The 26,055-nt window shown below is 39.9% G+C and overlaps 1 protein-coding gene across 1 annotated transcript in view; it reads left to right on the top strand.

Annotated features, from left to right (window-relative positions):
* Nucleotides 1–209: 209 nt before the first annotated feature.
* LOC116939925 (mucin-5B-like) overlaps nucleotides 210–26,055 on the top strand; it is a 52,376-nt gene continuing 26,530 nt past the window's right edge. Inside the window, exons 1-25 of the mRNA XM_032948982.2 lie at nucleotides 210–373; nucleotides 3,607–3,642; nucleotides 4,221–5,909; nucleotides 6,542–6,791; nucleotides 7,922–8,039; nucleotides 8,534–8,618; nucleotides 8,787–8,896; nucleotides 10,012–10,210; nucleotides 10,785–10,910; nucleotides 11,520–11,637; nucleotides 12,346–12,484; nucleotides 13,104–13,208; nucleotides 13,391–13,460; nucleotides 14,454–14,591; nucleotides 15,205–15,369; nucleotides 16,036–16,130; nucleotides 18,420–18,546; nucleotides 21,650–21,905; nucleotides 22,370–22,419; nucleotides 22,558–22,658; nucleotides 22,822–22,973; nucleotides 23,503–23,641; nucleotides 24,198–24,308; nucleotides 25,002–25,187; nucleotides 25,552–25,791. Of these exons, the coding sequence (XP_032804873.2) occupies nucleotides 310–373; nucleotides 3,607–3,642; nucleotides 4,221–5,909; nucleotides 6,542–6,791; nucleotides 7,922–8,039; nucleotides 8,534–8,618; nucleotides 8,787–8,896; nucleotides 10,012–10,210; nucleotides 10,785–10,910; nucleotides 11,520–11,637; nucleotides 12,346–12,484; nucleotides 13,104–13,208; nucleotides 13,391–13,460; nucleotides 14,454–14,591; nucleotides 15,205–15,369; nucleotides 16,036–16,130; nucleotides 18,420–18,546; nucleotides 21,650–21,905; nucleotides 22,370–22,419; nucleotides 22,558–22,658; nucleotides 22,822–22,973; nucleotides 23,503–23,641; nucleotides 24,198–24,308; nucleotides 25,002–25,187; nucleotides 25,552–25,791 (4,869 nt within the window). The 5' untranslated portion in view covers nucleotides 210–309. The remainder of the gene's footprint in view (nucleotides 374–3,606; nucleotides 3,643–4,220; nucleotides 5,910–6,541; nucleotides 6,792–7,921; nucleotides 8,040–8,533; nucleotides 8,619–8,786; nucleotides 8,897–10,011; nucleotides 10,211–10,784; nucleotides 10,911–11,519; nucleotides 11,638–12,345; nucleotides 12,485–13,103; nucleotides 13,209–13,390; nucleotides 13,461–14,453; nucleotides 14,592–15,204; nucleotides 15,370–16,035; nucleotides 16,131–18,419; nucleotides 18,547–21,649; nucleotides 21,906–22,369; nucleotides 22,420–22,557; nucleotides 22,659–22,821; nucleotides 22,974–23,502; nucleotides 23,642–24,197; nucleotides 24,309–25,001; nucleotides 25,188–25,551; nucleotides 25,792–26,055) is intronic.

The raw sequence follows: 26,055 nt of genomic DNA, 5'->3' as shown, positions 1-26,055 counted from the left end.
CGAGTTTATGTATATATCCCTTTAAGTGCAATGATATAATCTACAGCTAAAGGTCATTACGCAGAGAGCTAGTATATTCAAATGGTGAAAAAAAACCCCCACCACCAATTATGTTATGTTTTCACGTCAATTGCACAACAAGTTCGTAATCTGATCTAACTTTAGAAAAAACAATGTGCCGCCTATCTATATAAAGGGGATTCCTTCGCCGCTCACAACACCCTCTTGCAGTGACCGGTCGTCACCAGTGCTGTGACAAAGGGTGTGATCTCAGAGGCTTGAGAAAGTCCCTCGGTGTGTGCGGAGAAGATGAAGCAAATCTACTTGCTGGTTTGCTGTCTCTCATTCATCCAAGCTGCCAGCGCAAATGAAGGTGGGCAGAGAATGTCTCAAATCTAAGAATTCATATTTTTTGCAATATTTACATGGTGAACATCTTTCTCATAATTGTGATTAAGTTTCTTGTTCTAATGGTAACAATGGTTAACAGTTTTACTTGTGGGATTTCACAGCCGGACAACACAGATATTTTAAATTGCTATATTCATGTATATAACACCGCTGACTTGCATTTGTAAGGAAATTAAAGAGCCGAATCGGTGTTCAGCAATTGTTGAATTGTGATTATAGCGATTGATAGAAAGTTTCAAAATGCAACTTCTGCCAGAATACAAATGGAAAACATAATAAAGCAATTACTGTAAGTGTAATACCTATATAATTTAGAATTTCTGTAGGTAGAATAATATCGGTCAGTATTTTTGAAATCAAAGTTTCTCTTTTCAAACAATGGCGTTTTGTATGTATATATATAAGCGATTGTTATACTGATGCACTACAATACAGTAGTTTGAGAATGTGAGAATTTTTTTTATATGACTATCTTGGCATACACACGTACATACATAATTTATAAACACGTTCCTTCAGGGTGTGGGCAGGTAGGAACTTAGTAGCGCATTCGTGCGATCCGTGTTGGATACCGGAGTCGTCTTGGAGGTTGTAGCTGTTACTATTGCATCTTATGGCTTTATTTAAGAAAGAAAGCCGTCCCTTGGTGTGGACCAATCAGTGTCAAGGACAATGCATATACTATCATAGTGTGTTTTTTTTGCATTCTGACCACAAGTATTGTGGTTAATGCAGACATGAATCCTTGTAAAAAGGTTTTAGTTTTGTTGCCAGAAAAAAAGGGGAAAACCCTATTATTACATTTTGGTACTGCAAAGGAGGTCTAATGATGATTCTGGTTATTGTTAAATAATTCCTGGTAATTTCATTTGCATAATGTTAAATGTAAAGTATACCTTAAACAAATAATTATATTAAGTATGTGGGCTTATACATTAATATGACTAACATCACAAAATAAAATTATCACATTTCTTTGATACATTTTAATTAGTTATGTCACATTCCAGCAATGACTCTTGAAAATACATTTTGCACATACTACTTTTTCTAATAATGCATACGATGCTTATACATTAAACCCTACAAAGGTTATATTTGCCTGAGGATTTACCTTGGCACAATGCAATGCCAAAAGTAGGTATGGATGCATTGGCTCTCAACAGTTTCACTTATCGCTCTCCAAGCAGGGCTCAGCATTGTGAATCTTCACTCATCTGAGACATAACAACACAGTGTTGCAGGCAAAGCTAAAATAACAATCGTTTTTTTTAAGGAAGTCAAATGCTTAAAAAAAATAGACAGTGCTTGTCCTATAAATAGGCTTTTATAATATATTAAATAATGTATTGTCAAGAAACATGAGGAAGATTCCTTGACAGGATTAGGGCTCACTCACACTGCATAACTGACGGTTAATCGAGCGTTCAGTCTAAGCAGGAAGAACAAGTTCTCTCCAGGTGAATCTGGCCATTGAAATGGATATCTGCATGTTATTTTTTTCAAAAATCGTCTTTCAGCTTTGGTTCAAATATGTAAATGACGAGAAAATCCATCACAACATGAAAATATGCAGGCCGGAAAACGACAAATATTAACTTTGTGTACACGCAGTACATACTTTTATGTATGGTTGAAACCTTTAGCTTTGCTGTCGCAATAAATTGTGCAACGATTTGTGCAACTGACCGTATTAACTCGAGGCCCCGACCGACCGCAAGATTTGCAATCTGCTTCTGAGGTTGCATAAAACCTCAATAAAACTGCGTTTTAATGGGGGGGACGCAACCAACAAAAGTTGCCATGGTTTAGACCGCACAGAGGCATCAGATACCCACATTACCAGCACAGTGGGCTTTTGAGGGCATCTTTGTGAATGGAAGAAACATGTTGAGGTGAGGAGCGCAAAGTCACCTGTTGTTGAGCCACCCCAACCCAATAATCTCCCTCGCAATATATAAAAATAAGACAATATTTTACATAATTTAGCAGAACACCGTTCAGTTAAGCAAATATGTTACCACACATTGCACTATATGGTATAGCCATATCTTATTTTACTTACATTTAAGCTGCCTGCACATTTTTTATTTGTTCAAAGGCCCCGTAAAATATTGCTTCATTTGGTTACAGATGTATAAAAAAGGAAACGTAACTTTTGTGCCTTGGGTATTTTTTCATTAAATACTCCAACATGTAGAATGCCTCTTGGTGCGTGATGTTTGCTTCCAAAGTCAATACTCCATAATCGTTAGTGGACTTCCCAACATGTGCTTTGTACATTGGCAAACATTCGTTGATCGTAGATGGAATCACGATGAAATCCTCACTTCTGCAAAGTTTTGAGTTTATGACCTTTTCAAGATACAGGTTAATTAAATGTGTGCGAAACTGCACGGACGGTAGTTGCATTGTATTGGTGCTTATTAACGGCTCTGTTTTAATGGCACTTTTGATTTGACCAATATAATACAGTATGGGTTATTTTTTATAAAGCTTTCTGAGTCAATTATACCGGTGGAGAATATTTACATTTGCTCCTTACCCATTGTTCATCATCATACAGCATGATCTATCACTGCCGGATGAAGGCCTCCCTATGCTTTCGCCATTTCTCTTGGCACTTGTCTTTTGCCCACACCTGCGGTTAGCACGGTTGGCTAGGTACAGTGCGAAAGAAGTTCAACATACAAACATACATACTGTAACGCAATAATCATTCTCGCTCCTCCACACGAGCTGAATTCATCACTCCTTCATAGTGCCCATCTTTTCGGATGTGTCCGTTCCTTTGGGTATCATTCCATCCTTAGTCTCAAGCAGCGACCATCACCTCTCCGAGAGACTTGCCCTACCCATCCTGCTTGCTCTCCTTAAAATTAAAACAATGATTATTCCCTGTTCCACGTGTTTCCACTTTGAATGTGAATGGAAATTTCTGCGAGTAACAATTAATAGCAGAAATGAACACTTTAATTTATGTGACAAGAAGCTAATGGGTAATTATTGAAGTTAGTTGCATCACCATTGTTTATCCTCATGATTACATTTGATTTTGCAGAACATGCAATAAAAATGAAGAAACATTACTTGCTACTGCTCATTTGCATTTATAACATACCCATTTAATGTTGTCGACAAAGTATTGATTATGTTATTAACCATGGACATCAATACTCTTTTGGGTTTTTTTAGATGATATATCATCCGAAGAGCTTATTCCTCAACAATGTAAGTGAGCAAATTGTGTATTTGTATATGTAACACTTGGTAAAGCTAATTTATGAAATAATCAAAAAGTTTTAACTTAAAGTGTATTATAATTTAGTTCTGCAAAGGTATGCCTGTTTAGTAAACATGGTAATATCTATTGTATGTTTAACGACTACATTTGAGTTAACTCAGCATAAATGCAGCACGTGTTATACTCATGTATCTTTATTAGCAATTTCCATCACCAGAAAAGAATGTGCATATTGGTATTTTACTATTTTCTGTGTCACAGTTCAAGCACACGCTGCTAAAAAAAGAAATTTGTATTAATTGTTGAGTAACCACAGCTTTCAATGATTAAAATGTACGAAGCAATTTATTCAGAAAGCCAATTAGAAAGATACAATGTACTTAATTATCCAGTAAGTGGTAATGTCATGCTGTTTAGAGTTCACTCACTTGAAAAGCAATCACTAAAGAGACACTGCTTGAAGTCACGTAAACTTAAAAATCTATTTACATCACTCATGTGTAGTGCTGATTTTGGTTAATTATCAAAGCTGAACACAATTGTTATCCCTATTTACTTTTTTCAGCTTTTGTGGCACAAGGAACACGATCTATACTGGGATATCACAAAGCACGTTCTCAATCCGACTTTATTGACCCCGACAAATTGGAATCCGATTTAAAACGGTTGAGCCTCTATGTCGTGTCGCCAACAACAACAACACCTGTCAGAGCTATGCCACCAAAGCCACACCTTGTGGACCAGAGCTCTGAGGAAAAAACGAAAGAAGCCCAAGGCAGAAAAAAGTCTAGCGACTCAAAAGAGTCACACGAATCCCATGAAGACTCTCATGAGTCAGAAATCAGAGAAATAAAAAAACGCAAGAACCATTCTGATGAATCTGGCAGCAGAGGAAGCCACGGAAAAGAAGACAACTCTGATGAGTCATCCAGCAAAGGTAGAGAAGAAAAAAATCCCAAGAACAAAGGCCCTGGCAAAGGGCGCTCTTCTAAAGACTCCAAGCAATCCCAGGAATCCAAGGAAGACTCTGATGAGTCGGCAAGCAAAGGTAGAGAAGAAAAACACCCCAAGAACAAAGGCCCTGGCAAAGGGCGCTCGTCCAAAGAGTCCAAGCAATCCCACGAATCCAAGGAAGACTCTGATGAGTCATCCAGCAAAGGTAGAGAAGAAAAAAATCCCAAGAACAAAGGCCCTGGCAAAGGGCGCTCTTCTAAAGACTCCAAGCAATCCCAGGAATCCAAGGAAGACTCTGATGAGTCGGCAAGCAAAGGTAGAGAAGAAAAACACCCCAAGAACAAAGGCCCTGGCAAAGGGCGCTCGTCCAAAGAGTCCAAGCAATCCCACGAATCCAAGGAAGACTCTGATGAGTCATCCAGCAAAGGTAGAAAAGAAAAAAATCCCAAGAACAAAGGCCCTGGCAAAGGGCGCTCTTCCAAAGAGTCCAAGCAATCCCACGAATCCAAGGAAGACTCTGATGAGTCATCCAGCAAAGGTAGAGAAGAAAAAAATCCCAAGAACAAAGGCCCTGGCAAAGGGCGCTCTTCTAAAGAGTCCAAGCAATCCCACGAATCCAAGGAAGACTCTGATGAGTCGGCAAGCAAAGGTAGAGAAGAAAAACACCCCAAGAACAAAGGCCCTGGCAAAGGGCGCTCGTCCAAAGAGTCCAAGCAATCCCACGAATCCAAGGAAGACTCTGATGAGTCGGCAAGCAAAGGTAGAGAAGAAAAACACCCCAAGAACAAAGGCCCTGGCAAAGGGCGCTCGTCCAAAGAGTCCAAGCAATCCCACGAATCCAAGGAAGACTCTGGTGAGTCGGCAAGCAAAGGTAGAGAAGAAAAAAATCCCAAGAACAAAGGCCCTGGCAAAGGGCGCTCTTCTAAAGAGTCCAAGCAATCCCAGGAATCCAAGGAAGACTCTGATGAGTCGGCAAGCAAAGGCAGCAAAGAGAGAATGAAGGACTCCAATGAATCTACCGGCAAAGGCTACACGGGCGATCCAGCGAAAGAAGACAGCAGCTCTGATAAAGATGATAATAATGTTGATGCGGTTGAAGGATCGGGACATTACACTCCAGCTCCAGAAGGCAGTGATGAAATTGATGGTTCTGGCAGTGGTCACTATGAAGGCGTGAGCACAGTTCGTCCGACAACAGAAGGAAGCGGTGAAGGCGAGGGTTCTGGTGATTTTTTCACAACATATTCTCCTCCAACAACTACAACAGCAACCCCCGTGGTGACACCACCGATAATAATCCGTGAGTTATGCTCACCCACATTAACATGTTGTTCTTATTTCTGCTGCTGAATTAAAACTATCGACATTTTAGCTGTTCTTGCTTGGCAACAAGAGTGATTTTTTTTAAATTGTAAAATTATGTAATTGAGATTAACATATTTACTATAATAGAGGAGCGGTGCTACAGTGATTCGTGTACTGTGTCATGACCCCAGAAACCTGAGTTTGATTTCTGACCATGGCTAACATCAGTGGCGAGTAATATCTGAACTGGTGATGCCCCCTCCCTTCACCACATTCACCAACTTGCACTGACCATTTTGGTGAAGTATGGTTAAAACAACACCCATGACTGACACGTCGTGGGGGAGCTCTTCATGCAGCAGTGGATTGCCAAAGGCTGTTCGAAAGAATATTTATAATTTTTACTCTTAGTAACCACCTTAATCGCTGCATATCATCTCTGTCATTGTGATGTTCGTACTATGCAATTCTGTTAACTTGCTTGTGTTTACGCAATTAAACACATTTCCAAAACAATGACATTATATGCAAAGCTTATATTTATATGCTTCTGTCTTGTTTTAAGATGAGGTCGCTTACCATTATAGTGCACAATCATCTGATGATGTTGTTGTTGTTTGTTTGCAGCTCCGATACAGACTCCTGTCTGCAGTACCTGGGGACAAAATCACTTCAAAACATTTGATGGGAAGTTTTTTGACCTCGGCATTAGCTGCAACTACCTCTTCGCTTCGAACTGCAAGGACGCCACGCCGAATTTCAACGTTATAATTCGGCGATCCGTGAACAACCCTCAAATAATTAGCAGCATCAACATATCGATCATTGATATCAACATTGATTTGTCTGCAGAGGGGGCGGCTGTAAACAAAGAGAGGTAATCAGTGCAGCTGTGGGATGCTGTTGGCATGAATTACGCTATATAACACTAAAGTATTATCATTAGTTATAACCATTAAAGATGTTGCATGCAATTCAGAAGTTTAAGTTCGATTGGTAATAGCTCACAGTGCACACATTAGATCCATTGAGTCACCATGATCACCATCAGTGATCATGATCTGTCCACTGGTAGATGAAGACCCCCCTACACTGTCCCCATCTCTCACAGCCGTGTGTTGGCCTGATCCAACTTGATAACTACACATTAGCTAACCTCATCATTCTATCTCGGTGGCAGTCACCCTCTTAGGCGTGTTCTCTCCTTTGGGTGCCATTCCGTCAGCAGTCTCGTCCATCAAAGAAGATGATGCATTGCAGTGATGCATCCACCACGAGCCCCCCCCCCCCCCCCCTTTCTTTCCTTCACTGTCAAGATGATGTCTCTAATTGTACTTCATCTCTGATTCATGTTCCTTTTTCTATCAGTGTCCCCTTTTCTTCGCCAGTGTCCTGTTTATAATACATGTCAGAGCAGGTAATATTAACAAATTTTCCCTTTCCTTTTTATTATCAAATTTAATTTTACAAACTCTGCTCTCCTTCACCTCTTTATTTCTTTATTTTGATCCCCTACCCTGCCTCAATAACTACCCTAGGTATTCATACTCTGCTGTGTTTTCCAGGGGAGTCACTCCAACAATACTTATGTTCAGCAGACATGTTGTTCCTTGCTTTCGCTTTTGCGCATATTTATCCTCAGTCCAGCTTGTTCACCCTTGTTTTGTCAAGTTTCTTCAGTAATTTCCTGTAGTTAATTTACACCGATCTAAACAAATCCAAGACAGTTCATACTTTCTTCATATATTTTAATGCCTTTATTTCTTCAATAACATTTTCCAAAATTATATCTTCTAATATTGATATGAATAGTTAATTTTGTGCTCTCACTGGCAATGTTGAAGGGTAGCCAACAGCAATACAGCCACCCAGGGCTTCTTGTCCATGCAAGCCCATTGTAACTTACATTTTATTTACAGATAAATGTGAGTGCACAACGCATTAGTTGCGTTTGAACTGCTCATATTTTGAATGTATTATATTATTTTTCTCCATATTTTATTTCAGCCAAGATCTTCCTTTTAACCAGTATGGAATTCAAATCATAGCACTGGGTGATGACGTTAAAATAACAGCTACCAACATTGGCTTCAAACTTTTTTGGAACAAGAAGGATTCTCTACTGGTACGAGCACAGCATGCCTTTTGCACATTCATATCCACATATATGATTTCATGTTCACGCATCGGTGTGTGTCTTTGTTCGGACAGTTACAGATTTTACAATGAAAATATAATTTCACAGTTGTCTGTATAGGAATTGGCAAGTCATACCGTAAAATAAATTTTTGGAAATAAATCACTTTAAAGAGATGAATGTTTAGAGAAGGCAAAACACAACTGCGATGAAATATCTACATGGACGCAATGCTAAAATAAGTCATTTATAACAAAGAAACACTCATATTTTAAGATATTTTATTTGTGTTTGTTTTACTCGTAGTAAAAACAAGTTATGAGGACGGCGTAAAAATTCCATTTCGCACAAACAGTAAAAAGTGACATGTTGTTGCTGGTTTATTAGTTGACACATTCCCCCCTGTGCCTTTGCTGCAAATGCAATAAATAGGTGGAGGAGGGCAATATTATAATTTTAACGTTTGGAATTTTGCGTTTTAGCTACAAGTCACTGAATCCTACAGAAACAAAACATGCGGGTTGTGCGGAGACTACAACGGCGATGCAGAATATCCTGAATTTAAAGGTGGGAATCATTTAAATGTATCCCTTCAACCACCAGTGAATTGATGATGGTTGATGATGATGATGATCATTTTTACAAACGTGATTTCCTCCCCTGAAAAGTCCGTGTTTACAGACACACATTTTATGAAGTGTTGTGGTGGCTTTCATGCTCGTTTTCTTTGTTCAGGTGGAATTCTCTCCGTGGCTGAATATGCACTGAATAATAAATACTATGATCCAATGGTGCAGTGCGACCAAATAGAACAGCCGCCCACTCCTGATGACTGCAGCATGCACGTACGTCTTGGCGTCAATCGCTTAGCTAACATTGTACTGTTTAAAGTGTGGGGGTACCTGGAATATCCAGGCTCTCCAAACCCCAACCTCCCAAATCCCTCCCCCCGCATTCCCGCTGACAGTGAGGGGTGGGGAGTCATATATATGTATGTCTCAGCCCTGAACAGCTTCAAATAAAATGAAGCCCGAAGAAGAAGGGAATTATGATTACGGCTACGTATGTAGCAATTATGAAATCATAATGCACAAGCCAGTGCTGCGTAAATGTTTATCCATGCCATGTTATTCATACGGGTTGCTTAACCAATCTTCCACCATGCAGGTTAGCACAGGTTATAACTTTCCACTTATGTTATCCATGGCAAGGAATTAAACTCCAGTCCTCGGCTTCATAGTGCAGTGTGCTAACAACTGTGCCACTATTCCCTCCTTGTATGCATATCTGTTATTGGATAAATATTACGTTATTATAATAAAAAAAACACAAAAGGGCAATTATGCCCTTCGTCGAGTGAACATCTGTTTCAGCAAGAGATGAACAGATGTGTACAACGTTTATTATCCAATTTACAAGTTAATGGAGAAGAGTGGTTGATGTGGAAGATTGTCCGTATCATGGGGCTTCAAAGTGACCATGTAATGAACATGTACTGTATCTGCAGGACATGTACGATATTATACACATTTTTTACATCTTTCTAATTTTATTTATAAAAAGCAACTGTATGTTTCCCATTCCTTGGCAAATATATTTGGCTTTAATAATATTACATATTACGTGTTTTTGTTATTTGCCAAAATATCGTCAAGTTGCTAAAAACGGAGGCTACCTTAAGAGCAAGCGGTCAGTGGCATACTGTATGATATTTCACGTGATATTATTTCTGAATTGCAAACCAAAGCAGTGTGCACCAAGGGGAAATTTCACTTCGGGAATGTTGTACAATTGACCAGAGGCCTTGGAGGACAGGTATCAACTTGCAACAGCCGTAGAATCTGCGCGGAGATCTTTGCAGGAAGTGATGGCTGGGTGTGTGGTGGCATCAGCGGCACTGACCACGGTGACACCTTGACTGGACCTGTTAATCGACTGTGCACCTTTATTTTTTTTGTAGGAATCTCTGTGCGAGTTAGTCCTGAACACGCCAGAGTTCGCTGACTGCAAGGCACGGCTTGACGTTCGCCCGTACATCGGGGCGTGCATCGTCGATCAGTGCAGCTGCACATCTGATTGCCCAGACTTCGGCACAGTGGAGGAGTACTCCAGGGAGTGCAGGAGCATCGGTGGGACACCTGGGAACTGGAGAAACACAAGTGAGTTACGTCTCTGTGCAGCGCAACTCTGAGCTGTAAAAAGAAACTGGCAGAAGTGAGAATTTATGTGGGATATATTCGGACGTCCCTCTAGCCTTAGCAACATCTATGTTTTCCAGGCAATGTGGTTTTCAATTGGCCAAACATGCCAAAGCAGGGCCCTTTAGAGCCAAGAAACTCAGTGTGGTTTTATATATAATTGTATATATATATTTAAACCACACTAAAACATTACTACATTATCATATATATAGTTACGTGCAATTAATGCACAAATTAAGTATATGCATTTGTGATCATTTTCCCCAACGTTTAAAGAAGCCCACAGGTTCTTAAAGAATTGTTCTCTCGACCCAACTGTGATACTTACTGAATGAACAACTAATCTAAAAAATGTATTGCATTGCTTGGGATGGAGTTTACCCATTTGAGTCATCACAGTTATTTATACAACGAACATAGACATGTACATTCCAATGTACAGGGGCACCATATTTCACGTAATAAATGGCCTGTAAGTAATGAAAATGTAAAATCACTGGGATCTTTGTTGCTTCTCTGACTTGTGGTGCAGCACCTGAGTGTCTTCCCGGGACGATCTACCAGGAGTGTGGCATTCCATGTCCCAACAGCTGCTCTCAGCCAAGCCTAAGCAACATGTGCATCGAAGAATGTGTGCCAGGCTGCTTCTGTCCAAGAGGTAAGCTTCCCTGCACGTTTATTCATTTATTTATTGTTTCCCATTCAGTTAATGAGCGGTGAATAGCACGGACGTTTCAGATATTTCTAGCTATAATAAGTATGCATGCAACGTAAGACAGTTTGTGAGTTATTATGTAATTGGTTAGTTATGCACACATGATCGCAATGTTAAAATATCAATCTTCTTATTATATGAGCTTCCTATGATGGTGAAAACTGACATTAATGCCAAATACTTGAAATGTATCTGAATTTTTTACGTAATAAAATAACTAACATCTTATGAAACGGCAACAATGCCCCAACAGATCCACAGAATTGATATTATCTTTAAACATTTTATTAAATAACAGCATAGTTCACAAAGCAAAGAGTAATCTTTACATTTTCCAATAAATGTACAGGATATTACAATTTCCAAAAAAAGACTTCCCATTTAAAAAAAAAATAAGCACATAAATTAGCTCTAAATATTTCTCAAGAGGTATATAATACATTTCGAAGACAAAACTAAATGACAATCTTGATATGACCTCTGCAAGACTCTAGGTGACTGCCTATTATTATGACACAATGATAAATTGTTTACCCTCGTTTTCTATTCAAGGAACAATATGGGATGACTTGACTGACAAGGGCTGTATACCACTGGAAGAATGTTCCTGTGTGTTTAACAAACACACCTATAATGCTGGTGACATACTGCACCAGGATTGCCAGGACTGGTGAGTGAGATCATTTTGTCTTTTCCCCAAATGCATTGTGTTATCGGTGTCAAGTCATGCGATGCAATAACCATTTCTAACTCTCGCAGAGCAAGCGTCACCGCCCCATTTGTTAGGGAACAGCATGCAGAACCAGATTTTATAGAATGGCTTCTGAGATCCCTTCTAGTGACATTTATTTCATCGAAACAGTATGTGGCTGAAGTTGTCTTTGCGCCCTGCTGCAGAGTTAACTTTATTTCACGACAGTGAAACCTTTCATAACACCAAATAATACATATAAATTGAAATTAGGAAGGCTGAAACGTTATAAAATGTAGTCTAAAATCTAAATCAATGTATTGGTTTGTTTTGTATAGTTCTGTTTGATCAGGCTGATGCGATTGAAGCACGTTATTAAATATCCCAGTTTAATCGGTGGTAACTGCACAGACTTGAATGTAGGATCTCAGCAGTGCTGGCTCAATGCTATGACCCCTGAGCCATCCAACCACCTATTATATCTATTTCTCACCAACCCTAAAATGTATATTTGAGAACGTGCAAAGTTTACAGTAATTGGTTCACAAAACACATGTACATGAAGATTTGTTTAAAAAAAAACCTCCACTATTTTATAAATCGAATCTTTCCAACATGTTAAATTAATAAATTGTTAACGCCTTACTTCTACATTAATTTATTGTCTGTGTTTTACTTTCCTTAAAGCGTCTGCCACGGAGGAGTTTGGAACTGCGAGGAACAGCCTTGTACACGAACGTGTGCATTGGAAGGAGGCTCGCACATCAAAACGTTTGATCAAAATCAATTCACATTCCATGGAGACTGCTACTACTTCATGGCAATGGTGAGTAGGACTTGTCAACAACCATAGGCATTCTACTTTGTATGTTTTCACAGTTATGCTGTGTTGCTGTCCGATGTAATTTGGTGTTATACTGCGTATTGTTAAGCGTGATGTTCTGAATTTTTTCTCCACATGCTTGGAGATTATCCAGGACCTGATTCAGTTCCAAATTGAAATGAGATTTTTTTTCAGGGAAATTTGAGTGTAATGTGAAACGTCTTGCCAAACAACACACCCGCCTGAAAACAAATCAGAGAGGCCGTGACAACAGTTCCCAAAATAAACACGTTCTCTTCGGGAACATGCCTCACAAAACATTCGCAAGGAATTGTCAGCAGCAGCAAAGGAGACCCACATTCTATTCCAGTGTGTTGGTACCTTACAATGATAATATATCACTGAGCACAGTGAAACACTCTTGATGATGACCATGCCTTCCACAAATTGAAGCATCAGAAAGTAAAAAAACATAAATTAACTGTTTCCTTTTTGAAAACCGTCGAATGGGTTCAATCAGAAACAATGAACGACTCTGATCATAGGTTTACAAGCACAACGAAACGTTGTTTTTACCTCTTTGTATTCATGCTGTCGACGACGCTCCGCCATTTGTTTCCAGGACTGTAGAACACATCTCTTCAATCTGATGGTCAAACTCAAACCCTGTGAAACCAAGAACACCTGTTTGAAGTCACTAGCCCTGATTCTGGGGAGAAATGTCCTGGTGAGAACATCTTTAGTCACTCTTATAAGTGCACATTTTTGTTTTTATTTTAGCTATAGAGCAGTTAATGTAAAATGATTTTTTTTAAAACGTACTCGTGGTTCATTTTATTACATTATATACAAATGTACAAAAGAGTCTACGTAATGTTAATGCAATTTGTTGTTATTTTTTTATTTTAGAAAATTATGATCTCCGATTCCGGAGAGGTTTCTGTAAATGATGTTGAAGTCAATCTGCCGTATGATTCCAGTAAGTAATGCCATGGCTACTCAAACACACACTCTACGATATATATACAATTATTATTTATGCATAATGCTGTTATAGGGAGGTCGTGGCATAGTAGTTAGTACACTGTTATGAACTCCCCCCTCCGATTAGCACGGTTGGCTACGTACTATGCGAAAGAAATTCATACATACAACCCCACAACCTGAGTTTGTTTCCTTTCCATGGCTAGCATCGGTGGAAAGTGACATCTAAACAGTCCTAGAACTCCTTCACAAACCTACACCATGACCAGTGGGGTGAAGTATGGTCAAACAACCTTTCCATAACCAACATGGCCTGGAGAGGTCCTTATCTTAACAATGGATTGACAAAGGTCCATCGATTGTTATTAATTCCACTCCATCATACTGACAGTAAGGCATACTTAGCCAGTAGATTCACTACAAATTTTCTTTGCAAAAAAGCATAAACTAGCGAAGTAAATAGTTTAATAAATGTACAAATGTGAGCCAGTCAGAATGCAATATATTCATCAAGTGAAGCACAGTACATCTATGGAGCAACGTCAAAACGAGTTTTAATTTGAATACTGCTTATTAAACTCTGCATATTAAAATGAGGCACGACAAACTATTGCCTGATATCATTGCTTTGTTTATTCACAAATATGTTCCTATGCATCACAGTATTTTAAACAAACGTTTATTCATAATTTTCTTTCCATTTTAAATGTGTAAATGTTACCTGATATTAAGAACCTGCAAAATAATTTATTAGTGATAATGTGCAAATTTTAATATATTTTTTGTACAACAGGTGCATGTACATGTTATATTTTTTTATATAACATGTAGGATTGCAGGCAACAGTGACCTACTTTTCTATTCAAACACATGTTTTATACGGTGTATATTGTGCCAGTTCTGAATATTTTCATTCCAATTTTGTTCGTGAACAAATAACTTACTCTTAGCAATCTGTGTATATAAATATCGTTTTTCTTTGTGCCAGACGCCATCACGATATTCTATCAATCGTCATTCTACATCCATCTGCACACAAGTATCGGGGTGAATTTGCTCGTTCAGCTTTCTCCGGTGATGCAGTTGTACCTCACACTGGATCCCTCATTCCACACAGCCACCTGTGGTATGTACGAAGAATGCTTCAAGCACCCTGGGAACACTTTGTCTTGCGTAAAAAAAAAACCCTCCCGGATGACTTCGGACGCTATGTGGAACATCTTGTACTGGGCTTTAACCTGCAGAATAAGCTGCGAGCACTTTGTTTTTCAAAGTGGCCTCTTAAATGCGTTTTAACTAAACTTGAAAGCGTCCGCGCATTAGCTCTGTTCCACCCCGTCTGTAACACGGGGTCACAATAACTTTTTTAAAAAAAAATTATTATCCAATATAAATTTAATTTTAGCATAACGTTCTGATATCAGAGACTTACCTTATAGACAACTGGCCAAATTGGTAAGAGGGTTGTCTTACATCTTACAGACACAAACTAGTACGACAAGTACTCTATGCAAATATGCAAATTATTTTTTACACTGGCAGCTTACCCAATGGCTTACTTATTGATAATAATAATACAAAATTACGAGGACAAACGCATGCTGGAAGGCATTACAGAACCCATATATACAGCATGCGTGATTGTCGCACTTTGTTGCTTTTAACTTTGGCTGCATTGTAAATATGCGCACGATGATGTGCGTGGCAAATATACCTGCGTAACAGTTGTGGCGTTGCAGGTCTCTGTGGAGATTACAATGGCATACAATCCGACGACTTCAAGACGAGCAATGGGTTGATCGAAGGCACGGCCATTTATTTTGCAAACTCATGGAAAGCCCAGAACACTTGCCCACCCCCGACTGAGAGCACAGAGGAACCCTGCATGCTCAGCCTAAACCACAGTGAGTAAACCACACCTAGAAAAGTCAATCCCTACGTTGTTGATGTTTTGGACGGCTGAATTTGCACGTGTTCACACGTTGCTAATGATCCGTCTCCTGCCGGACTCAATGCATTATTTTTAAACGTTGTTGTTGACTTTAAAAAGTGCAAAATTCAGTCCAGTCTATTTGTTTGAGTTTGTTTTTTTCTCAACTCGTTTATTTTAACCTGACGTACAAGCCAGCCGTGAACCAAGGGTATTTGTGCAACACCTTGATTTACTGGATTCTGCAGAATTGCGATTACTCATGCACACACTGAACAATTGTTGGTCAATACAGATAGTAGTGGTTGTGAAACCGGTATCCAAAGCCATACGATATGGTATTTACAAAAAAGGCAGGGTACAGCTGATTCAACCAGTGATTTGAGAAATGGATGATATTTGGTTGCTTTCACTGACCAATACTGCTATTTAAAAAAAAAATCCGTGTTGCCTCCTGTAGAACATTTGTTTCACATTGTACACTTTTCTTTTAGTGAAAATAGGCGTCACGGTAGGCCATGCAATTTGTAAAATGTACGTATGAATTAAGTATAAGTTACACAAATCCATTGCACAAAGCAAGAAGAGTAGCAGTATTGTCATTACTCATTTTAATGTGTTTTATTTCTCCTTTCATCAGAGCAATATGCTGAAGACATGTGCTCAAATATGAAGACACCTGATGGGCCCTTCTCTGCATGCCATGGGACGGTCAGCCCTGAAGCCTTCTACAAGGTCAGACACACTTCTGAATTCAGGGGGTCTGATGCTAAGCTGATATTGAATCTGTAAGTTAACAAGACATTGAAGTTTGTCAACTCTCATTAAACGAAAAGCACACACGTTGTATGCATTGGAAGTTATTACCCAAATAAGGATAATAACTAGGGGTGCGTCATTGGTTCAGTTTGTAAATCAGATTAACCCAAACAAAATCGAGTCACGTCGTTATTGGCAGATCAGATAGTTAAACATTTTTTTATTGAAATCAGATTCTGTAAAATCCTGAGTGGCTGTAGGAGTTATGAGGTTTTGTACATCAGACTCAATAGCAATTGGATCAATCGCGATTCTATTGATGAATAATAGTTTTTCTTTAACCATATTTGATCGAGTAGATTCTGAAATAATGGCAATAGTCATCAATATAAGACAGTGGTGCACGCCTGTGATCCAGTGCTTTTGGCAGCAAGGGTTAGTGGACCACGTGTATGGTGAATTTCCGAAACCCACTGGACTGTGAAGTGGTGGAAAATAATTGGAGTTGGCAGCTTTAGTGTCCCTGTGTTTGTGGACCATTGAGTGTTACCTCCCTTCATGTATCGGCTTTCTGCAGGTACTCCAATTTCTTCCCACATGCCAAACCCTCCTTAAAAGAATTTGGCTAAACCTCACAATGCAGCACCCACCTGAAATAAACTTCATTACTTTTATAACAGCAAATGTATCTCATGCGAATCTATGGTTGTTTATTGTTATTTAAGTTCATTGGTATTACATAATGGTTGATTATGCAATGATTAAAATCTTATTTAATTTAATCCAGATTAGATCCATGGAAATGTGCACGTCTTTGTAATATCCATAGTAGCATAATACTATTAAGCTAATTAAACAACATAACTGCTGATGAAAACAAAAAGCATAAGCTTATTTACACAGCTTTCACCAATGTTTCATTATTGCAAAATCTTGATGCTGAGTTATTCAGTCTGGTTTTATTCCAATATGACTAAGCTCTTTACATTTTTCACATGGAAGAATTAATTTTAAAAAAATCCAAACTGTCAAACATGTTTAAGCATCTCCCTATAGACACGACTCACACATGTGTAAACCAAAGAGATGTTGGCTACAATTATTTATATTCTATGGGTCTTTCGGCAAAGCCACGTAGATAGAAAAATAATAAACCAACTTCAATTATTTACACAATAGTGACTTTTAGGAACTCAGAATGGAAATTTTAAAAACGTTCAAGAGCAAAGAACATCAATCATGGCAGAATATAAAGCGTGAAAAAATCGAATGACCATTTTGCTTTCAATGCTCTTATTCATATCCGTCGCAAATGCACATGCAGTGCTACTGCTAAGACACCCGGCAACCTAAATATATTGGATATTTGTAGAGATAAACATGGTCGACAATGTTTACAAAGTGCGATGGAAAAGGAAAATATACATTTAAAAAGCGAACAAATTAAGATATATACTATACATGTTTAGAATGGAATAAAAAAATATATATATAATATTTAGAGCATTTGTTCATTCATATTGGGGCAATTATAAGTTTACAATTCTGCCGAATGAATGTTAACAACTATTATTGTAAGTAAAACATTTTATTTTTCTATAACATTCGAAGAAATGTTACCTTTACGTGCAGTTGTATTACTAACTCAGAACACTGAACTGGGTTCTCAAATGTAGTGACTTAATGGTCTCAGCCTGATGACTAAAGACTGCACATAAACACACAAAAAACCCCATTCATATTAAATTTGGATTTCCACCTTATTTATAAAACATTCAAATTCAGAAACATAAAAAATATATAAAATGTTCGCTTGGCTGCCATACAATAGATGTGTCTATGACAAGGCGTATTGGAAAGTACATTCCTCAAGCATCTCGCTTAAATGCAGCTTAGAAGCAGTTCTATAATATCACCTTCCACAGCTGGTCGTCAAACACAGCATGATGCTCTTCTCTGTGCACTTTTAATCTCATGGCACGATGCCAATAGCACAAGAAAGGTCAAGAAGCACAATGCCATTGATTAAGTCAAAAATATTATATACCGATGTTTTTTTTTTATCTTGACAGTGAACGCTGCGAAATTTAGTCGCTAATGGAACATTTGTCATTCCTCCGAGGGAAAGGATATTTCTAACATTTACAACTGCATTAAATATTCTCATCTATTTGATTACAAATGTTCTGCGAATATGTTCCCGTGAAATCCTGCTCCCTGCAGCACTGGAACTGAAAGTGCTCACCCAACCGCGTATCTCCACAGAGATGCCTCTACGACACGTGCAGCTGCCAGGATAGCGAGGCGTGCCTGTGTGCTGCACTGTCCTCGTATGCTCTGGCCTGTGCCTCCAAGCACGTTGTCCTGGAGGGATGGAGGGAGCACTTGTGCGGTACGTTTCCCTTCACGTTTGCATGCTCAGACCCGCGTGGCCGTTCTTCCTCTCACCGGGCCTGCGAAGCAGAGTGCTGTGCCGGCTTAAGAAAGTAACATGCCAGCGATGTTAAGATCTTCGTGCAGCACCTCATCAGTATATACTATTCATATACCATGTAGCAATACATTCGCATAAGTGAATATTAAAATCTCAGGTACAGCAGCATGTGTGAGCAATGACAGATGCCGACGTGACTTTACCGAAAGAACCAAAGAGTATGCAATGACAGATACTATATCAGTTTAACACGTAGCCTTTCGCGACCAATATTATCCATGAGTACGACGTTTCGCCAGTAATTACAACCAGCCTCATCAGGCGACAGCCAGAAATGTAAATGTTGTGGGTTTACTTTCCATCACACCGGTGTGCTGAACTAATAACTAATTGGCATGTTTTGTTTACGTTACAAACGTTACTATTGGCTGTGTCGGGTGGTCGTGGGGTTAACAACACAGTTTATTTATGCGATCTAACTCCAAAAAACATAGCCACCTTGGCACGCTCGCCGTGTAGAAGGCTCGGCGATCTCCCATTAACACGCTAATCTCTCACATTAACACGCTAATCTCTCACATTAACATGCTAATCTCTCACATTAACATGCTAATCTCTCACATTAACATGCTAATCTCTCACATTAACATGCTAATCTCTCACATTAACATGCTAATCTCTCACTTTAACATGCTAATCTCTCACATTAACATGCTAATCTCTCACATTAACATGCTAATCTCTCACATTATCATGCTAATCTCTCACATTAACATGCTAATCTCTCACATTAACATGCTAATCTCTCACATTAACATAGCCACCTCGGCACGCTCGCCATGGAGGATGCTCAGCGACCTTCCATTAATATGCTAATTTTTACCTGGCAGCCCTTTGATTGGTGGAAAACCCACCACCGTCGCGGTCGCTGCCCACCACTTACATTAACATTGGCTGCTGAAATTTGGGCCACGCCCATTTTAAACCTTTATAAACAGTTGTCTTTAGAAGCTAACCCCCCTTTTCCTGATGACGACCGCTTGTGTTGCGATCGAAACGTCGTAGTTTTGTTATTTTTTGTTCTTTTCTTTGAACCTATCTACGTGAATATGAATTCCTGCAGTCACGAAAGCTTTAAGTCAAGAGTCAATAAAGATGTGATAAAACACCGGAGGATATTAAACGTACTTTAGCTCGGGGAATTACATTGGTTTATTATCATGTTTGGGTTTACCAACAAACAAAAAACTCGATTTAAAGCTTTCGTGACTGCCAGGATTCATCAGCGCTGGAGCGCTGTCCTCCAGACAGTCTCGTCCCTTCACCTGATGAAGGCCACTTGTGTTGTGGCCGAAACGTCGTGAGAATTTTATTGTGTTATTTTATTTTATTAATTTATTATTTTATTCTCATTCTACGTGACTTTACCGAAAGAACCAAAGAAGAAAAAAAACTCGATTGTGCAACAGAATACCAAACTATATTACGGTGCACATTCCTCGGGAATCTACTTCATCTGGCTTTGTGCAAACCATCAATGCGAATGATCAGCATGATGGAAAGCACTGATAAACCTGACAAGTTTCTTAATCATTCTTGTATCACATTTCATCGCATCATTTACGCAAGATCATGGATGGAATGCTGGCTATCCGGTTTCATATACCATTTTGTACCAGGAAACATTATGAATGATAAGGCTGTTTTAGAAGACCGAGTACTTTCTATCATTACCACTTGTGAGTCTTATGATCATAAATGTCGGATAACATTGATCACCCTCAATGTATTGATCGAATTATACTCTATATATGTGGCATCCATATGTATTTTATTATATAAAGTACAATACTATATATATTTGGCAATATAAAAAAAGGTAAACTATTCTATTTAGCAGGTAAAGCCCACTGAGATATGAGCTATTTTTCATAGGCGACCTGGCCACGCATGATAGCTCATCGAAGTGACTTATCAAGTGGAAATTTATAGTATCAGCCAAATAAGTGAAATGCTTATTTCGAAATGTGGACGAGAAACCCAGAAGACCCAGAGAAAAATCCACTCGGAGAGAGAGAGAGAACACGCAAACTCCAAATATACAGGCATCAGAATCTGGAATTGAAACTACGGACTCCTGCATACAAGGCGAAGGAGATAACATCTCCCCACGGCAGCGCCCCAAAACAAAACACATTTTCTATTTTCTAACTTTGTATCCTAAGTCACATCTTAGTTGTAATTGTTGATGGTACTTTGAATGGATGGATTATAAAAAAAAACGTTCACGACTATATAACTGTACCATATTTGTATAACAAATTACCTGGAATGAATCCAATCTCGTAAAGAGCTCAGAAACTAAGCAGGCTATGAGCATGAAGAGTGTATGAATGGCTGTGACCATCATGTACGCCTTCTGTGCTCCCTCGACTCTGCTCCCCGCCTTCACCAATCCGTGATAACCAGCCTTGTCAAAGACACTCAAGACCCATACGGCAGGGGAGGCCCTCATCCAGCAGTGGATTGACAAAAGGGATGTACAGTATATACTTGCGTAATTATGGGGTGCAGCGGTGCCGAGATCTTAACTACCACACCTGGTATGCATGGAAGTTTGTGAATTCGATCCCGACCCTGATGCCTATATATTTGGAGTTTGCATGTTCTCCCAATGATCGCGTGGATTTTTATCTGGGTCCTCCGGTTTATCTCTCCACATTTAGAAACATGCGTGTAGAGTATTTAGCTGCTATACGTTTCCGCGTGATAGGCTACTTCAGTGGGCTATTGTTTGTGGCCAGGTCGCTTCTAAAAAAGAACGTCATCAAATTGTTTATTTTCGTTTACATATTCTAGCCACGTAAATTCCTCTCGAAAAATTATCGGTGGCTTTAAAACCTTCTCACCCTGTGCCAATGAAGCAATTGACATTATTATTTTGTCCAAAAAGTACTTTTGAAGCTCTAAACGAATATTTGGAAGACTTTAATTACTACAACTACAACAACTACAACAACAAACGACAAAATCACCTTTGTGCCACGCGTGTGCTGTGCAGCAAAGTACACGGAGAACTGCCCTGGAAGCCAGGTGTACAGCTACAACGCTCTGCCCTGCGTGAACACCTGCCGAGTCCTGCAGGAGACGGGCTCGCAGTGCTTCTCAAGCGGGGTGGCTGTGGACGGCTGCACCTGCCCCAAAGGAACCTACGACAGTGGCGGTGGCTTCTGCATGGCCCCCGAGGAGTGCCCGTGCTACTACAGAGGAAATGTCCTGCCTCTGGGGAACAGCGTTCAGCAGGGCAAGTACATCTGGTGAGTGGATGCAACGACGGTGGCGCCGGACCGAGTGAACGGCGGCGGAGGTGGTGGTGGTGTAGCCTTTTGACACCGCTGCGCCTTAAACACATGGTAACTTTGTCTGAAATTAAGTCCGACGTATATGTGCGATAATAACTCTTTCCCCGTGTGACTGCAATTCGCCGCCAGACCTGTTACGCTTTAATAAATAAGACATCTCAGTGACGTATAGCATAGATAAAGGACTGAATATACACGTGCTGGATGAGTTTATACTGATCAGTTTGATACATTGTTAAAATGCCACTTTAAACTGCTTTTTATTTTATATGATAGAATTACATTGCCGTCATATTGAATGTGTCACGCAAGCATAGTGCTTCAATGAAATGTCCATTCTCATTCTACGTGACTTTACCGAAAGAACCAAAGAAGAGAAATGTCCATGTTTAAAATGTTCATTTGTTCTTCATTCACAGTGAATGCCGCGCTGGGACCATGCTGTGCATGAACCCACAGGGCCCAACACGTACGGTTCACAGCTCACGCACATGAACACGCAGTTCATCACCTCGCCGGTGCATCACGTGCAACGAAATTGCGATGAACAATGCCTGTGATGAGCGGCATTTTCCTTATCTCTGCGTGAATAATTTTCTGCCCACAGCGCAGCCGTGCCCACATCCAATGGTTTACTTTAACTGCAACCAATCCACCGCCAACGGCAATAGTTTCCCCTGCCATCAGACGTGTTCACTGCAGGAGTGTGTGAGTACTTCACCAGACACTGCCCCTGGTCACGCCTAAATTAGTCCGCAGTTTTTTTAAAAAAAAATTACGTTGCATACAGCATCTCACTTTGCAGCTTTACTCCTGCCCGTGATACATCTGTTACTGCTGCATTATCTCTGTCCCGTGATGTTCTCAACAGTACAACCCAGAGTGCAACTCGGGCTGCGTGTGCCCCAAAGGGCTGGTGTACTCAGACGATGGGACCTGTATTCAACCTGAGGCGTGTCCCTGTGAGCACAATGGTCAGAAAACGGCACCAGGAGAGAGCATTGAGGTTGACTGCAACACTTGGTAAATCTTGGAACGATGCGCAAAGGGACAGTTCCATGATATTGGAACGTACATTTGTAATTGTGAAGTGTCTTTGCACTTGTGCATACTATTTCAACGAATTAGGACTGTAATTCAGATCGAACTAATTTGTTCACCTTTCTTGATAAGAGAGAGAATGCTCATAAATACCATCGTGTCTGCAAACATCCAAGCTGCGATGGTGATTGGGGCATTCAGTCTCGCGTGTTAATCCACTAATTTATTACATAAACAAGCCATATTTTATATTAAAAAAATTACAGACAATTGTCTTCAAAACAACATGACATACGCATTACAATGATCATTTAAAAAAGAAGACTGTGAGGTAGCCTAATTTTTTTAGCTATGCCGAAGTAGTTTCTTTGCCCCCAGATGTACATTTTGCAGAGCTGTGTGAATCCTCTCTTCCCTGGCAGGTGCACTACTCTAGAGGAGAACAATGTGGGAATTTTTCTTTTTAATGCATCCATACATAATTTGTATTCTCTTTCATATATTTTTTCAGCACGTGCGTGAACAGGAAATGGGAATGCACCAACAATACTTGTTTGAGCACATGCTCCCTCTATGGCCAAGGACATTATCGGACCTTTGATGGACAGCGCTTTTTGTTTGAGGGAAGCTGTACGTACGTCATTGCCCAGGTATGGAGCAGTTTGGATTTTCCGAAGCACCAACAGAATTGACAAAACAAAATACACGTTCCTCTCCCTCCAGTGGAGGCCCTGCTACCAGTCGTGGTGTGTGAGCAAGCAAATGTTATGGCCGCACCTTTACCACGTCCTGAAAATTAAGCATGGAACAATTGGCCTCACATCCTGATTCTATGCATTGTCACAATTCGGTGTGTCACGATACCATTCAAGAATCTTAGTTTTCATGTCAATTTTGTTGTGAATGCACCACGTCTGATAAGCACGGGTGGTTATGTACGGTGTGAAAGAAGTGCAACATACATACCAATATTGGCTGCACGGGTCATGTGAACTAATAATATATAATATATGTAAATCAAACATCTAATCTTAGAAGCATGATTTGGTGGATGTATCATGAAATAAGAATATATTTGAATCGATGCATCTGTGCATGCCTACTCAGCTTGTTCTTTATTATGAACTTTGTGTCGAAGCAATATTTCAGAGGCATGCAATGGAGTGACTTTTAAAGGCAATGTGTTTGTATTTATATTTTTCGCAGGACAACTGCCAAAATCCTAACAACGAAGGGACATTCAATATCACAACAGAAAATGTCCCCTGCGGTACCACTGGCACAACGTGTTCCCGCTCAATAAATGTGCAAGTCGGAGTGAGTGCCCTTTTTCCACTTCAGTAATTATATCTCAAGAATTATTTGATCAAATGCTGGATTTTCTCTGCAGGGAGAAGGTCCCCGTGTCAAATCCTGCCTCGTGCCTTTGTTCTTTCCTGCAAAACAAAGAGGCGTTGCACCACGGTAGACTCTAACCTACAATACAATGTGCAGAATAAAAGACTGGAAGATATCCAATTACGTGTACAGCCGCTGTAATTTACAGAGCTATTATAAACGTGTGATTTCACAACAGTAAAACATAAATTTTCTCTGCAAAATGACCAATATTTGCAATTAACCGTTTCACTTATCCATCGCGTAAAAATATCGAAGGTCAATTGCTGACAGCACAATTGTGTCCGATTTACATGATATATTGCCAATTCTTGGAATTCAATATGATATGTATAATTACACCACATAATACTTAGCGGAATTTTATTTAACATTTTCTGTCGGTACAATAATTAAAGTTATGCTCCTTTCATAATTGGCATTGCATCCGTGATACGACTAAATGCTATATCTGCATATATTTGACTTAGATGCTTTGAACGATGCAAAAATATAAATGCACATCATCAAATAAAGTGTTTTTATGCAAGGACATTTTATTCGAAAGTGTAAATAAAATACAATGTCGGATTGTACGTGTAAATTAATCATGCTCAATTTTCCTTCTTTCAGAACTGGGTAATCAAGCTTTTCCAGAAGAGCTACTCCATTGACTTCCTGGGCTCTGGTCCAGAAACAATAAATCCATTCCAGATTAAGCACAGGGGTCTGTACCTTGTTGTTGAGACGAGCAATCGCATCACTCTGACATGGGACAAGAACACAGGCGTATTTATCAGCTTGGGCCCAGAGTACAAGGTAACTTTAGATTTGTTTTCAACACTGAATGAACACAGCATGATCCATCTCTGTTTTTGTAATGTGCACATGTACCCTTTTCTTTAAGTTATCTTACAATCTGTTATTAGTTGGGATATATTAACAGAGTGGATATTAATTTGCAGTCTCGCGTGTACATTTTCTTCACTTTGTCGAATTATTGGTATAAGGTACTTGCTATGAGACTTTTATATCAAAACACAACCCTGCACGCGTATTGCAAAGCAGATAATTACATTCACATACCCAGCCACAAAAAAATACAGGTAGCACGCGCTAAGGGCCCCCTATGTCAAGAGAGATGTCAGATCCGCCTTTGTGTGGGCCACTCGCCGCCCCCTAGGGAACGGTGTGTGGGCTCTGCGGCAACCACGATGGCCGGGCAGCAAACGACCTCACGACGCGCACCCACATGGTGGTGGAGGACCCGCTGGAGTTCGGCAACAGCTGGAAGCTGAGCGGGCTGTGTGCCGATGCCAAGGAAACCAGCAGCCCCTGCGCGCTCATGTCGCACCGCCTGCCCTGGGCACAGCAACGCTGCGGGATCCTCAAGAGCGACACCTTCGCATCATGCCACGCATTGGCAAGTGCCCTGTTCTTGTTTTCTTATGTTTTTACACAACTCCCAGTGTGTGCGTGTCACCCACTTGGTAGACTGTATGGGTCTTTCGTAAGCGCTCCCATAGTGCAGGAATTCATTACATTACTTTCATTACGTTGGTTAATTGGGAAAAACCATCTCGTAACATCGGCGCCTTACTGACAAGACTTGTGTCCATTTTCAGGCCGGTGATGCGAACAACTAGGAGCCACAGAGGGACCGCTGTAAAAGTGCGTCCCCTCGGAT

Source organism: Petromyzon marinus, chromosome 7, assembly GCF_048934315.1.
Source record: "Petromyzon marinus isolate PM22_M1 ecotype Great Lakes invasive population chromosome 7, UKy_Petmar_22M1.pri1.0, whole genome shotgun sequence".
In the NCBI taxonomy this organism is placed as follows: Eukaryota; Metazoa; Chordata; class Hyperoartia; order Petromyzontiformes; family Petromyzontidae; genus Petromyzon; species Petromyzon marinus.
Note: the sequence above shows the minus strand (reverse complement) of the source record. Positions and strands in the feature narration are given on the sequence as shown.